The 14,041-nt window shown below is 53.7% G+C and overlaps 1 protein-coding gene across 12 annotated transcripts in view; it reads left to right on the plus strand.

Annotated features, from left to right (window-relative positions):
* SLC6A13 (solute carrier family 6 member 13) overlaps positions 1–13,751 on the plus strand; it is a 37,416-nt gene extending 23,665 nt beyond the window's left edge. For 11 of the 12 annotated variants that reach the window (XM_055315592.1, XM_055315594.1, XM_055315593.1 and 8 more), the window contains 9 exons: positions 310–444; positions 6,617–6,720; positions 7,627–7,751; positions 9,980–10,092; positions 10,425–10,562; positions 11,339–11,441; positions 11,913–12,013; positions 12,924–13,094; positions 13,395–13,751. In XM_055315592.1, the coding sequence (XP_055171567.1) occupies positions 310–444; positions 6,617–6,720; positions 7,627–7,751; positions 9,980–10,092; positions 10,425–10,562; positions 11,339–11,441; positions 11,913–12,013; positions 12,924–13,094; positions 13,395–13,517 (1,113 nt within the window). In that variant the 3' untranslated portion in view covers positions 13,518–13,751. Of the gene's footprint in view, positions 1–309; positions 445–6,616; positions 6,721–7,626; positions 7,752–9,979; positions 10,093–10,424; positions 10,563–11,338; positions 11,442–11,912; positions 12,014–12,423; positions 12,559–12,923; positions 13,095–13,394 lie in introns of those variants that run through there. The other variant, XR_008663179.1, reaches the window with a different exon arrangement.
* The last annotated feature ends 290 nt before the right edge of the window (positions 13,752–14,041 follow it).

Here is a 14,041-nt window from a genome sequence, read left to right on the forward strand (position 1 = left end):
CATAATTCTAAACACACTGGTTGGGAACATGCCTGGGTTCATTCAGTCACTTCACAAATATTACAGGGTAGGTGTCAGGAGGAGGATGGGAGAGGGACATGGGAGCTTGTGGCTTAAGGCAGGGGGAAGACCGAGTGGAACAGCTGCAAGGGTGAGAGGGAGGGGCAGAGGGAAACTCTCTTGGCCTGCTCTGAGGGTGTGTGGAGTGGGGGGAGCTCCTGCCTCCTGCCTCCTGCCTCTGCGACTGGGTCTCCGGGCCCTTCCTTCCAAACTCACAGCCTCCTTGACTTTCATCCACTCTTTGGCCAGGTGGTGTACTTCACAGCCACATTCCCTTACCTCATGCTGGTGGTCCTGTTAATTCGAGGGGTGACGCTGCCTGGGGCAGCCCAAGGAATTCAGTTTTACCTGTACCCAAACCTCACACGTCTGTGGGATCCCCAGGTAAGAAGCCACAGATGGGGTTGTCCTGTGGCTCTGGAGGCTTTCCCTCTGTGCTGCTGTCAGGAATCCCCGCTCCTGGCCCCAACCCTGAGGTGTCCATGGTGGCGTAGGGGGTCCGGCCATGTGTCAGCAGCTGTCTGTGGTCCCCCGCTTGGTTCACAGCTACCCGGAGGCCCAGGAGTGTTTGTGAGAGGCTGCAGATCCCTCAGTCACAGGCTGCGGCCTGTTCCCCACCACCCACCCTAGTCCCCCTTTCCCATCCTTCCTCCTGATGATCCTATGTCACAGCGACTTCCTCTATTCCTTAGCCATCCACCAGCCCTCTGGTTCCCTGGTTCTGCCCCGAGGCCCCAGGTCCCTGGCCCACACTCAGGCAGCCGGTGGTGTCGAGTTTCCCATCAGTTGTCAGGAGGCCCCTCGGGCTCCAGCCCTTCCTCCGCGCCAGCTCTGCACAGCCAGCTTCCTCCTGGCCTGGGGTGGGGGTGTGCTTGCTCACACGAGGGCCTTGCGAAGCAGGGCCCCAAATAAGCCACCGCCTCTGACCGACTCGTATCTTCTCCGGTTTGGCAGTAGTTTTGAAAGCTGGCAAAGCCAGGAGGTGGACTGGGGGAGCGTGGGTAAGCTCCACCCCAGAGCCCCCCAGGTCTCGTGCCCCAGCTCGGCGCCCCAGCCGGCCTTTCGGGTGATGGGGCAGCTCTGTGTGTCTGGAGGGGGGCCCTGAGGACACGCGGCGCCGCTGCAGGAGACGCCAGCCGTTGGAGGGCTCTGCGGACAGGGCACTGTAGAGGCACCAGCGCGCTCCCTGACGTTGCTGAGCGGGAATGGGAGCAAAGGGACTGGCACACAGTCCCACACTTCCCTCCACCGCTGGAAGCTCAGCCCACGCGCAGGTGGAGGGTCCCTGTAGCTCAGAACTTGGGGGTGGTCCAACAGCTGAATTTTTCTCATGTCTCCTAGTCCCCCTGGCAGAGTTATGTTCTGCTGCCCTGAATTCCACCGGCCCTGCTGCAGCTCCCAGGGGTGGCCAGACCCCCTGTGGAGTCCAGCAGCCTTGTCCTGGGTACAGCTCAAGGATCTGGTGGGATGCGGGCTTACGGTTCCCTCCCCCATTTCTTAGATACAGTGGAGGTGCAGATTGCGGCTGCCTCTTCTCCACCTAGGGCACAGGGACTGTAGTCAGGCTTTGGAGCAAACCGTAGAACTGTACTTGTTGAAGCTAGGAGGAGCCCAGAGGTCATCTAGTACAAAATCCTCACTGAACAGACTAGCAAACAAGGCCCAAGGTCACAGAGCAAGTAAGGAGCTGGCCAAACAAAGTGTACTTTTATTTTGTGTGGCTCATAAGCCCTTTGACTTCTCTGGAACCAGAGTATTGTGGTAGAGAGTCTGTAGCAAGCAGGAGGTTGTCGTGGACAGCTTTGGAGGCCAGTGGGTAGAGGCTGGCTTGGATCTCCTGTGCAGGAGGGCTTCACTGTTGTCCTAGAGCCACAGAGGTGTGAACCAGAGGCCAGCTACAGTCTGCCTTTGTTTAGAGGTCAGGCTGGGAAGGAGGAGCCCTGTTTGGGCAGGGAGACAGGCAGGCAGCCTGAAAGAGAAATTGGAGGGAGGGGTCTGGTATTTCTGGAAGGGATTTAGAGCTTCTGTGATCAATGCCTTGTTTGTCCTGATCAGCTGTTTATAGTCAACAACTATTGAGAGTGCTAACGATGGTCTTGTCATTGTTACACGAAGCATTACAGCTAATCCTCATAGCAGATCAGTGAGGTATCCTCATTTTATAGGAAATGGAGGCCTGGAGAGCTTCACAAATTTTTCATCCTCACATTTGCAACTGGAAGCTGGGTCTGAATGATGACAAGTCCCATTTATGAGACTTTATGATCTCTTGAAGGAAAAGTCCCCATCTGCTCATCTTTGTTTTTCTCAAAGCTCATTCATTCAGCAAAAATCTTACTGAATATCTATTATGGGACCGGTCTGTTCTAGGTGTAGTGGTGGTTAGATGAAGCATCCAGCAAACATGAAGAAGATAGACCAGATAGCTTTCAACTCCAAGCGTTACGAAGGCCACGATTCCATGTCCAGGTTACTGCAGGGAATAAAACCTCTTTTCATCTGCTCTCCAGGATACCACCTTCCAACTCCAGCCAGCTGTAGGTTATGCAGGGAGCATGTGTCTTCCAAGTCCTCTGAAGTGAAGAGGGAGAGGTTTCATGAGCAGAGCTTGGTCTGGGCTTCCCAGAAGCATTCTTGGCCACTGGGTCTTGGTCTCAGGCTGCAGCTAGGCCTTTGTTGTCAGTGAACAGAGCAGCAGCCTGCAGGTGTGACGCTCCTACCAGAGCCCTAATTGAATGTAGTTGGCACTCCCTAGGAAGTGTGAGAATTCCAGCTGGCATTTGCCTGGCACTTTGAGAAAGGTGCAAAATTCCTGCTAGCCAGCACAAAGACCAAAGACATCTCTCTCTGCCAAGCTCTCAGTCTGGAAGCTGGAAGGCAGGCAGAGACAATGCTGGATTTATCTGGCTCCCTCCTCCCTTTCTGCCAGTCTTGCTGTGCTCAGGCAGGCCACTGACTGCCTGGGGCTTGTCTCTTTCCCACTCGAGAGGGGTCCCTGGAGACTCAGGACTCTCCTGGGAGCTTGTTTCTTTCCCTTTCCTGGTCCTTTGTTCTGCTTGCCTTTGTTCAGTAGAGGGATAGAGCAGCTGGCTGGGGGTAGGGTGTCCAAAAAGCCCTTGCAGAACCTTTGAAAGCTCTATGTTAAGCGCTTCTCATGAAGGGTTTGTTTCGGGTGGCAGTTGGAACATTGATTAGAACGGGTCTTTTTATTTTGGCATCTGTGGGACCCATTATCACTGAACATCACTGAAAGGTGAGTTGCCTTTCAAAAGTAACAATAACAACAAACAGCAACAAGAGTTAACGTACCTATTATGCGCTCACTGTGTGCTGGGCACTTGACTGAGTGCACAACACCGGGCAGTCTCCGCATAGCCTCAGGAGCTCCCTATAGCTTCATCTTGCAGACGAAGAGACTCGAGCTTAGGACACTTACGAGATTTGCCCCAGATCCACAAAACTAGCATGTGGGGGAGCTTGGGTTTTATCCTACGTAGTCTTTAGGAGTCTGCTGTCTTGATGACCATGATACACATTTTCTACAGAGTATGAATTTGAGAGATATAAGGGCTGCTTTTTATTATTCCAAGAGGTGGGACAGGGAACTAATATTTAGTATGTGTTAGGTGTTTCACATATATATTATTTTTATTTGTTATTATACCCATTTTTCTGATGAGAAGAGTGAGGTTCAGAGAGGTGAAGTGACTTGCCCAAGATCACACAGCTAGTGATTATAATAGAGTTAAGAGTTGAATCCAATTCAGTGTGACTCCAAAGCCAAAGCTTTTTCCATTACTCACCCTTGCCTTCCTAAAAATAGTAAATATAATCATCCTTGAGATCAAACTCAAAGTTGAAAACACCTTTCCTGGATCTTCTAGAGGTCTCTGCCTTCCTCTACTCCCCCAAAGACCTCTTTTTTTGCCCACACTCCACCAGGTGTTTTTCATGCTTGTTTTATTCTTGAACAGCCTTTTGTCACAGCCAAAGACACATTGGGATTTTGTTTTAGAGACCAGGGCTGCTGGCATGGTCAGGGAGTAGGTTGCCTGTGGTGGGGAACAGAACAGCTTGCTCTGCTTGTTCTTGAAGCCCTTCCTCTGACCCCATTCCTCTCCCCATCCCAGCAGGCTTGTCAGGCCACAGCTGTGCCAAGAGTGGGGTGGGGGCGGGGACTTGGGGGTCCCTTGCCAAGCTCCCCAGGAGGTGGCTTTATCAGAGGCTCCGGCCCTGACCCTCACCCTCTGAACCCTTGGCCCTCCTGCTGCATTCTCCTCTGTTCTCATTAACCTCTGCCCCCAACCCAGTCTTAGTCTGTCCCCCTCAGGGCAGGGGGCAGTTAGGGTGAACTGCCAAGTCACAGTTTTTCTTATTTTTGCTTCCCAAGTCCAAGTTTGTGAAACTTCATCACCATGGGATTTGTGGCCCCTGCCTGCGTGTGGGCAGCCGCAGGATGTCTGAGAGCATCGGATAGTTTCCCTGGCAACTCGTGGGTCAGTCCACAGCCCCTATAGGCACTGCCAGACCCGGGAAGCAAACCTCCAAGATGTGAGGCTGGGCAGGCTCCTGGGCCATCTCCTGGATGGCCTGTTGGGGAGAGATCCCTGGGCTGGTGGCTACCAGCCCCCCAGGCGGATAGGGGTGTCTCCCAGCTGTCCGTCTCTGGGCCTGGGTCAGGCCTCTTTCTTCACAAACTCAGAGCTCCTGGCTGAAGGGCCCTGCCAGGAAGCTGTGGAGTGAGCAGGAATGAAACAGAACAGGGGGACCTGCGGTCACTGACTTTACCCTAGGTGACTCCTCACAGTCTCCATGGGACAGTTTTAGAAGAAAATCTTTGGGACATCTTGAAGGAGCCAACAGATTACCCCAGGCACCCGCTCAAATGTCCATGGCCTCACACAGAATTTCATAAGCACCCCCCTGCAGCTTTCTGGGCCTCAGGTTCTTTCCTCGTATTCCTGCCCTTTCCTTCTTCAGCTTCTGATATAAACCCTGAAACCACCTCTCCTTTCCCCATGATAATTTTCCCACAGGTTTAAAAAGGTTTTCCTGGTATTTCCATCTTTGTGCACTGTTCCTGTTAGCCCTGGCCCCTTCCGGATCTTCCATTGTGCTTCTTGCTGCTGATGTCTTTTCTCTGGTGGCCATTCCTGCCTGGCAGCATAGCTTGGGGATGGGGTTCACAGTGAGCGGAAGAACAGAAGGCTAGAGATGGTCTCCCCTTCTCTTCATTGTCTTTCCCACTCTGCCCCACTTCCCAAAGAAATGGACTTAACGAGAGGAGTGAGTGCCCTGGGTGGGTCCCTGGCACCAGTTCTCAGGGCCTGGGGGGCAGTTGATTCCTACATCTGGCTGATATTAGGATCATTCGGGAAGCTCTGAAAAGAATGCAGATTGCTGAGTTTTTCTTAAGTCCTAGAGATCCAGTATCTCAACTGGGGCTTGCCAATGAGTCCCTGAGACCCACCACCAATGCTGGGGCCAATGGGCACTTTGGCAGAGGCCTGTGTGACAAGACAGCAAGGGAGGTCGGAGGGTGGGGGCGATGGTTAGGGAGCCAGGAAGATGGTTAGGGAAGCAGGGAGAGGCAGGCCAGGGACTGAGGAGCTTTGGAAGCAGAAGCTGAGGCTTTGGTGGATGTGGGCATTGGGAGCTTGATGCTAATGGAAGGAAAGCTGAGCAGGGCTCAGCAAAGACAAGAAATGGGGAACCCAGAGAGGTTAGGCCACCTGCCTGGTGTTTTCTGCGCCCGTAGCTTAGCTCAGAGCCCTTGTGGGGTTCATGTCCTCCGAAGACAGGAGGTGCCTGGGGAGGGTCTGTGGCCCCGGGACCACACCTCCCACAGATCTGCAGGGTTGCCTCGTCCTGTTCTCCTTGATGTGCTCTCTCTCTGGGATGTTATTGTAGCTGTGAAATCTAAATCATAACATGCCTGGGCCGGCTCGGCCAGCTGAGACAATAATGGTCCTAGCTGTGGCCCAGGTTTAGCTGCAGAGCTCTTCCCCCCAAGGAGTACAAAGGCCTTCACAGATGCATTCCGTTCAGCCTCTTGGCCTTGTGAGCTGAGGATTACTCTTCCTGTTTTCCAGACAGCAGATTTTGAGGTGCGAGGGGGCAAAATGATCTTTCTTGCTATGGCACCGATATGTAGGACACCTAGCTCTAGAGATCCTCTCCTGGCATTCCTTCTTAACTGGTCACGCTGGTCACACTGCAAGGAGGGCCCAGGAAGGGAAAAAGTGGAGGCAGAACCAGGGCCTTATTTCTGTTGCAGAAAGTTGGTGTCTGACCTGGCTTAGACCTAGAGCTCCCTCCCAGGCTCCTCTAGCACGGGTCCTTCAGGCCTCTCCCAGTGCCTGATGCCCACGCCATCCCACAAATGCCCGAGATATGCCATCCAAGGGCCCACTGGGATAGCAGGGTGGCAGGCTGGGAGGAGGGTTCTCGCCATTGCTAGTCAGTGCCTGGCTCGGCCATGGGCCTGTGTGCTCCCATGGAGCATGGACAGCCAGGCTTTCCTGGGGTGCAGCATTCTTGCCTTTTCCCTGTGTAGGTGTGGATGGACGCGGGCACCCAGATCTTCTTTTCCTTCGCCATCTGCCTAGGGTGCCTGACTGCCCTGGGCAGCTACAACAAATACCACAACAACTGCTACAGGTGATTGGCTGAGTAGGGCCTGGGCTGCCAACCCACCTCTCTCCCCTGCCCCCCTCCATGCTAGATCAGGGCTGCTTTGGAGGGTCATGGATTTGCCCCCCCCCCCCCCCGCCCCATCTTCACCCTACTTTCCTATGCCCCAGGGCCACCAGTTGCTGAAAGGAGGTGAGTGCAGCATGGGCAGAGGGAGTACTTCTAAAGGCTGGAATGGTTGTGGTTGGCTGGGAAGCCACAGCATGGGCCCAGCCCTCTGACTAACGAGAGGCTAGTGGGCTCAGGCCTGAGAAGTAATTCATCATGCCATGCACAGGAACCTTTGCCTGGTCTGCTTTGTACCTTTGCCCCAGCCAACACTGAACCCTTACCTATTTTTACCTCACTACTCCGCATCTCATGTTCCCCTTCCCAGGGTTCCCTCCAGCCTACTCGGTTCATATCAGAGCATCTCAGCCAAATTCAATTTTAGCTAAAAAATATCACATATTGCCTTTCAAAATCAAATTTGGGGGATGAGAATTATTTGTGGCTTGGGATTGTCATACCCTCTATATTAGCATGCCTAATGAATTGTGTCTAAGTGGTAGTGGCCCAAGAGGTATGCTGGCAACATGGTGGGGAGGGGAGGCTGTGTGGCAGTTTATAATTTTTACATGAATATTCTAGTTCCTTAGAGCCCTTATTCTTTTATGACTACCTTGACTGACTCCAAGTCTGAGCTAACAGAGTGGGGGTGGGTACAGAACCAGCCCCTTGCATGTTCATCTTAATCCTGCCAGGCAGCCCCCCTCTGGCCTGTGTGAAGGGCTGGGGCGAGTGTCTGTCTGTCTGAGGGGCAGCACTCTGGGCCTTCCTGTCAGCATCCTCTTGCTGACGGGGCCTGTCTTTGCCTCCCCGCCCGTCCCATAGGGACTGCATCGCCCTCTGCTTCCTCAACAGCGGTACCAGCTTCGTGGCCGGATTTGCCATCTTCTCTGTCCTGGGCTTCATGTCTCAGGAGCAGGGGGTGCCCATCTCTGAGGTGGCTGAGTCTGGTGAGTGTTGTGGGGCTGGGTGTGAGGGGTGGGTTCTGTGACTTGTGCTTGAAGCTTCGCCAAATGGGATCCGGATGCGTTTCTATTGTCACCTACACTGGGGTGAACCACGGTCACCTTTGAAAGGACATGTCCTGGGAAGGTCTGGGGGAGTCCATCGACACTAAGCCCAGCTTCAAAGGGTGGAGGTGTATACAGTGAGGATTTCCCACACCTGGCCTCCACTCCCTTGCCCTAGAGGCAAGCCATGTGACCAGGTTCATGTTTCTCCTTCCAGAAACACTTTAGGCATCCATGAAAAAAATAGTGCAGATACACACATATACACACTTACATGAACATTCATACTACAGAGCACATATTACTATTTCTATTTCTTACTCCCCTTTAAAAAACCCCAATTTATAATATGCTATATGCACTGTTCTGTGCTTTGCCTTGTTTTGCTCACTTTAAAACGTAAAGGATAAGTCTATGTTGGCACATAGTTTCCTCCTTTACACCATTCAGTGTTGTCGCTTTTATTTTTTTAATTACTTTTTTAGAGATTTATTTATTTATTTTAGGGGGAGAGAGAGAGGGAGAGAGAGAGCATGAGCAGGGGGAGGAACAGAAGACAGAGGGAAAGGGAGAGAGCATCTCAAGCAGACTCCATGCTGATGCGGGGCTGGATCCCAGGACCCTGAGATTACGACCTGAGCTGAAATCAAGGGTTGGTTGCTTAACTGACAGAGCCACCCTGGTGCCCCTGTTGTTGCTTTTATTTTTATTTCTATTTTTAAAAAGATTTTATTTACTTATTCATGAGAGACACAGAGAGAGAGGCAGAGACATAGGCAGAGGGAGAAACATGCTCCATGCAGGAAGCCTGATGTGGGATGTGATCTCCAGACTTGGGATCACATCCTGAGTGAAACTCAGCCGCTGAGCCACCCAGGAGTCCCTTTATTTCTATTTTTAAAAAAGATTTTATCTATTTATTTGAGAGAGAGAGAGAGAGAGAGAGAGAGAGAGACAGAGCAAGGGCAGGGAGAGGGGCAGAGGGAGAAAGAGGTAGAGGGAGAGGGAGAAGCAGACTCCCCCGCACAGCAGGACCCTGAGATCATGCATTGAGCCAACATCAAGAGCCTGAGGCTCAACCCACTGAGCCACCCAGGCATCCTCTGTGTTGCTTTTATGTAAAACCAAGAACCAGTCCCCTACCTGGGTAAACTGTAAATGTCGCTTGCCCTTCCCCTACTCTTGAGGACCACCCATTTGCACTCTGCATCAAGACAGTGTTTTATCATCGCCTTCCCTAGCACACCCTGTTTCACAGAGTGCCAAGCAGTGGGAACTGACATCACTGATCCTTATTAAAAATGATAACATTTCACTTTTATTAAACGTTTGGTATATGCCAGGCACTGTGTGAAGCGTTTTGCCTGCATCATGTGATGGGAAGCTTTGAGGCAGGGACTGGTATGGTGGGGGGTACCCATTCCACCAGTGTGCCAAGTGCGGTTGGAAGAGGTAAAGGATCATCCAAGGTTGCACGGTCATACTCTGTTTCTCAAAGGAAGTTTCCAATGGATGGACCCAGGTGCTGGCATGTGAATCTGTTCCTGTCATTTGAGCCAGCTGAGAGGAACATTAATTTGTTTGAGAGGACGTGTGCCAACGGTATTCTGAAATTGTAGGGTAACAAAAAAGGCTCTGGGCACAGAGGTGGCAGAGTGGTTCAATCTAATCTTGGAGGTATTTTCTTTGGAAGTATTTTCTTTATAGAAGGAACACAGTGATTGCCTTGGTGGGGTCATGAAGGCGGTGGGTCTCATCAAGCCCTACATGCACTTATTTGATGCTGAGTCAGCTGCACAAATGTACCAGTTTGAAACCTCTGGTTTGGGGCAATAGGTCCTGAGAGTGAGCCCTGAGGATTTGAGGATAGAGCTTGCAGAAATGCAGATGATATGCATCCTTTCCATCTTCCAAAGCCCCTTATACCCGCAGCCTCTAGGTTCTGTTCCTGCCAATGAAAACACAGTGGGCGTGCCTTGGAGATTTGGGGACCAGGTGGAGGTTCGAGTGGCTTCTCCTGGGGGAGGTTGGGGGTGATGATGGTAACTTTGGGGTGAGGTTTCCTCTGGCTCCCGTGATTCCATGACCCATACTGGGAAGCCTTGGGATCACACAGGGCCTGGAGCCAGCCCAGGCACTGGGCCATGTTCTTCTGCTCCTTGCTGTAGGCCCCGGCCTTGCTTTCATTGCCTACCCCCGGGCCGTGGTGATGCTGCCCTTCTCTCCTCTCTGGGCCTGCTGCTTCTTCTTCATGGTCGTCCTCCTGGGACTGGACAGCCAGGTATCAAGAGGCTGTCATGCAGAGCCTGGGAGATAAGTGGGTGTGTGCGGGCTGGGGGTGGGGGCAGAGCAGTGGACAGGAGGCTGAGCCTGATGCCCCAAGGGCCCTTAAGGCACATGGGGAATGCGCAGATGTCACAAGTGGATGCCCTTCTAGGGGCTAAGAAGAGCTCTGAGGGGTATGTCCAGACCTAAGCACGCAAGGACGACCCTGGGGACTTGAGACAGGGACAGGGCTGGGCTAAGCCTCGGAGCAAGAAGTCAGAGCTGGCTGATGCAGCAGCATATTTTGGGATCTCTCTTTCTCTCCAATTCTTTTGCCCTCTCATCCAGTTTGTGTGCGTAGAAAGCCTGGTGACAGCGCTGGTGGACATGTACCCCCACATATTCCGCAAGAAGAACCGGAGGGAGCTCCTCATTCTTGGCGTGTCTGTCACCTCCTTCTTTGTCGGGCTGGTCATGCTTACAGAGGTGAGGGACCGGGAAGCTTGAAGGTGGGGATTGGGTGAGGAGGAGAGGCCAAGGTGGCAGGGTCCTATGGAGCAGGTGGAGCAGGTGCAATGGATTCAGGCCTTGGGGCTGGCCTTCCAGGCTTCAGGGCTCTGGGACTCCTTCCTTTCCAGGCCATAGGAAGCACAGAGTAGGTGAGGCCTTCCTCTGGCCCTTGGACATTAACCACCTACCTTTGGGTGTGTCTGAGGGGTGATTTGGCTCCACGGTCAGCTAAGAGGTATGAAAAAATGGTCTGGAAGCCCTGGATTAGGAAAAATGGTCTCTCCGCCAAGTTCCTATGATGTACCAGGCAACTGAGCCAAGTTCTGGGGACAAACTTCAAAGGGAGAGCAGGAGCCCTGGGGATGGGTGCTCTTCTGTGTTTTGTCCCAAGGGAGAAGGAAGGAGCTGGAGTTTGTCAGCTTCACAGTCCTGATGACGGCCCTTATCCTGATCCTCTGCCAAGAAGTACATACTTTGTCTTAGGCTTCTGGGTCAATCTCTAAATGTTCTCAGGGATAAGCTAGCAATAACTGTTTGTTTCATCTATCTTCCTGCTGAAAATAAAAAAAAATTACTGTCTCATATCTGCTTAGTGCCTTGCACCTTACAAACTATATTCTGTTTTAATATCCGTCTCCTCTGATCCTCACCAGGTCTGCTCTGTGTTTGAGGGTGTGAGGCCAGGGGTTATGGGGGACAGTATGTCTGTTTCCTCTGGGTACAGTTCTGTTTTTGCCCTCTTCCCCGGGCAGGGCGGTATGTACGTATTTCAGCTCTTTGACTACTATGCAGCCAGTGGCATGTGCCTCCTGTTTGTGGCCATCTTTGAGTCCCTCTGTGTGGCTTGGGTTTATGGTGAGTGACTCTTCCCCCAGGTCCTAACCCCAGTGCTCTCCACCATCTCAGGGCCCTGAGAAAAGAGTCATCCGCTGCTCTTTCCCACCTTTTCCTGAGACTCCTTCCCTACTCAACCTAAAAAATCTCAAGAATCTGAAACTGCTACCACTGGAAATGCCCTCCAAAGATTGCTTTGTCACCCTCTGGTGATGGCCTCACCCTAACCACCCCAAGGGGGCCCAATCCTGTCCTATCCAAACCTCTTCAGCCCTTAATGACTTTATGATCAGAAAGTCCTTATCTTTGCCTAAGCTGAGTTCTGCCCACTGCTGCATATGCCTGTGAATCCCAGGGAAGAGATTCTCCCAGCAATGATTTGAAAGACTACCATGGTGTCTTCTGTTTATTAATTCTTGCCCATCCTGCCCATGCCTTGGATGCTAAAGAATGTCCTTTCTCCCTGTTCCTTCCTTCTTTTCTTCATGGTAGGAGCCGGGCGCTTCTACAACAACATTGAAGATATGATTGGGTACAGGCCATGGCCTCTTATCAAATATTGCTGGCTGTTCCTCACCCCAGCTGTCTGCACAGTAAGATAATCTTCAATAAAGCTACACAAAGGCAAAGAGAGATGGTGGTGGTAGGAGGCCAGCCAGGCTATTAGCCATAGAAGGGATGCCTCCCACGGGGATTGAAAATCTGGTGGATTCTAGAAAATGATTGGCAAGGTAGATTCTTCCTTTCCAATTCACAGAAGTTAAATTGAGGTCCAGAGCTGCCGGATGGTTTGACTAACACCATAATGTGAGTCAAATGTCACAGGCAGGGCCACAACCTAAGTGCATTGGGCTGCTCATAATAATACTAATCACAGTGATAGTAATAACGCCACTAAGAGGGCTCACTTTGTGCCAGGCATAAGGTGCTTTGCACATTTTAACCCATTTAATCTGCGCAAAAGCCCCATGAAGTAAGAATTACCATTGTATTCATTTTACAGATGAAGTTGAAGCCAGAGACGGGAAGCAATTTACCTGAGTGAGAAAGTGCCAGTGAGCTGGGATTCAAGCCCAGTGGCCTGGCTCGAGTCTGAGCCACAAACCACTAAGTGCTGCCTCCTGGGGCTTTATCTCAGGTGTCAGCAGTTCCTCCAAGCACCCACTGTATGCAGGGCATAAGTGAGGCCCAGGGGGAAGGAGGCACAACCTCTGCCCTTGAGGTCCTCGCAGTCCCCCCCACCCCCATGGGCCCGGAGCCTTAAGCACCGGGAAACACCAGCAGCCATGTGCAGAGGTGCCCAGCGGCACTGGGGAGGCTCCCTGGAAGTTCTACTGGGGGTGTGGATTTGGAGCAGGATGTGGATGGGGGTTAGGGGTTGACTGATCCAAATGGGCCTGGAGGCCAGGTGGGGCTCGCAGGGTGACAGGTCTCTGCCAACTCCCCCAGGGGGCACAAGGGCCCTGCTCTCCCAGCCCCTTCCTCTTCTACTCTCCTCCTCAGGCCACCTTCCTCTTCTCCCTGATCAAGTACACGCCGCTGACCTACAACAAGAAGTACACGTACCCGTGGTGGGGCGATGCCCTGGGCTGGTTCCTGGCTCTGTCCTCCATGGTCTGCATTCCCGCCTGGAGCTTCTATAAACTCGGCACCCTCAAGGGCTCCCTCAAAGAGGTAGGGGGTTAGTGGGGAGGGCGGGAGCCCAAGCCACTGGCTGGTGTAGGGCCCCAGGAGGACAGACAGACACCTGCCTCACTGGGGTAGGAGAGAGTGCCACTGAGCTTGGCGAGGCTCTGGGGAGGGACAGACACTGCTGCCTACAAGACTTGGGCCCGGGGGGTGAGGAGAGGGTTGGCTCCGGGTGGGCATGTGGGTGTGTGTGGCGGGCGGTGCAGGCAGACACTGGTGATGAGGGAAGCTGGCAGCCGTGCCCCTGAGGCCAGCTCATGACAGCCGCCTCCACTTCCCTTGCAGAGAATCGGCCAGCTCATGTGCCCGGCGGAGGACCTGCCTGGATGGAACCGAGCAGAACCCTCTGCCCCTGCCACGCCCAGGACCTCGCTGCTCATTCTCACAGAGCTAGAGTCCCACTGCTAGGGCCCGAGACCTGCGGGGGGGCAGCGGCGGGGGGCAGGGCAGGAGGGCCCTGCTGCGGGCTCTGCCTCCGCCGGGGTGGGTGCAGTCTGCCGTGGGTCCACCTTGGGTTGGGCGCCTCCCCCCAGGGCGTCCCTGCTCCAGGGGTGGCTGCGGGGGGAGACCTGGGGGGCCGCGCGGCGCTGGTGGGTGGACTCGGCCCTGTGCTTCTTGCCCTTCGTCCCATTAAACGCACGTTCTCGCCACCGACGGCCCTGCCTGGTTCCTGCCCCTCTGCTGGGCCGCCGGCAGCACCTCCTCGCCTCAGAGCTGTGGCCCTGGCGCCCTCCACCCCCGGCCGAGTTCCCCTGGGCAGTGGGCGGAGGGGACCGTGGTGCCGAGAAGGGGTCCCGCGGACACCCTCCGCCCCCAGACACTCCCGCCAGAGGGACTGTCACTCCCTGCCGCTGCTGCCCCTTGGCTCCGGAGCGAGCCGGCGACGGCGGGGGGACGAGCCGGGCCTGGGCCCCCGCCCGAGGAAGGAGGCG

This window comes from Nyctereutes procyonoides, unplaced genomic scaffold (genome assembly GCF_905146905.1).
Source record: "Nyctereutes procyonoides isolate TBG_1078 unplaced genomic scaffold, NYPRO_anot_genome, whole genome shotgun sequence".
Lineage (NCBI taxonomy): Eukaryota > Metazoa > Chordata > Mammalia > Carnivora > Canidae > Nyctereutes > Nyctereutes procyonoides.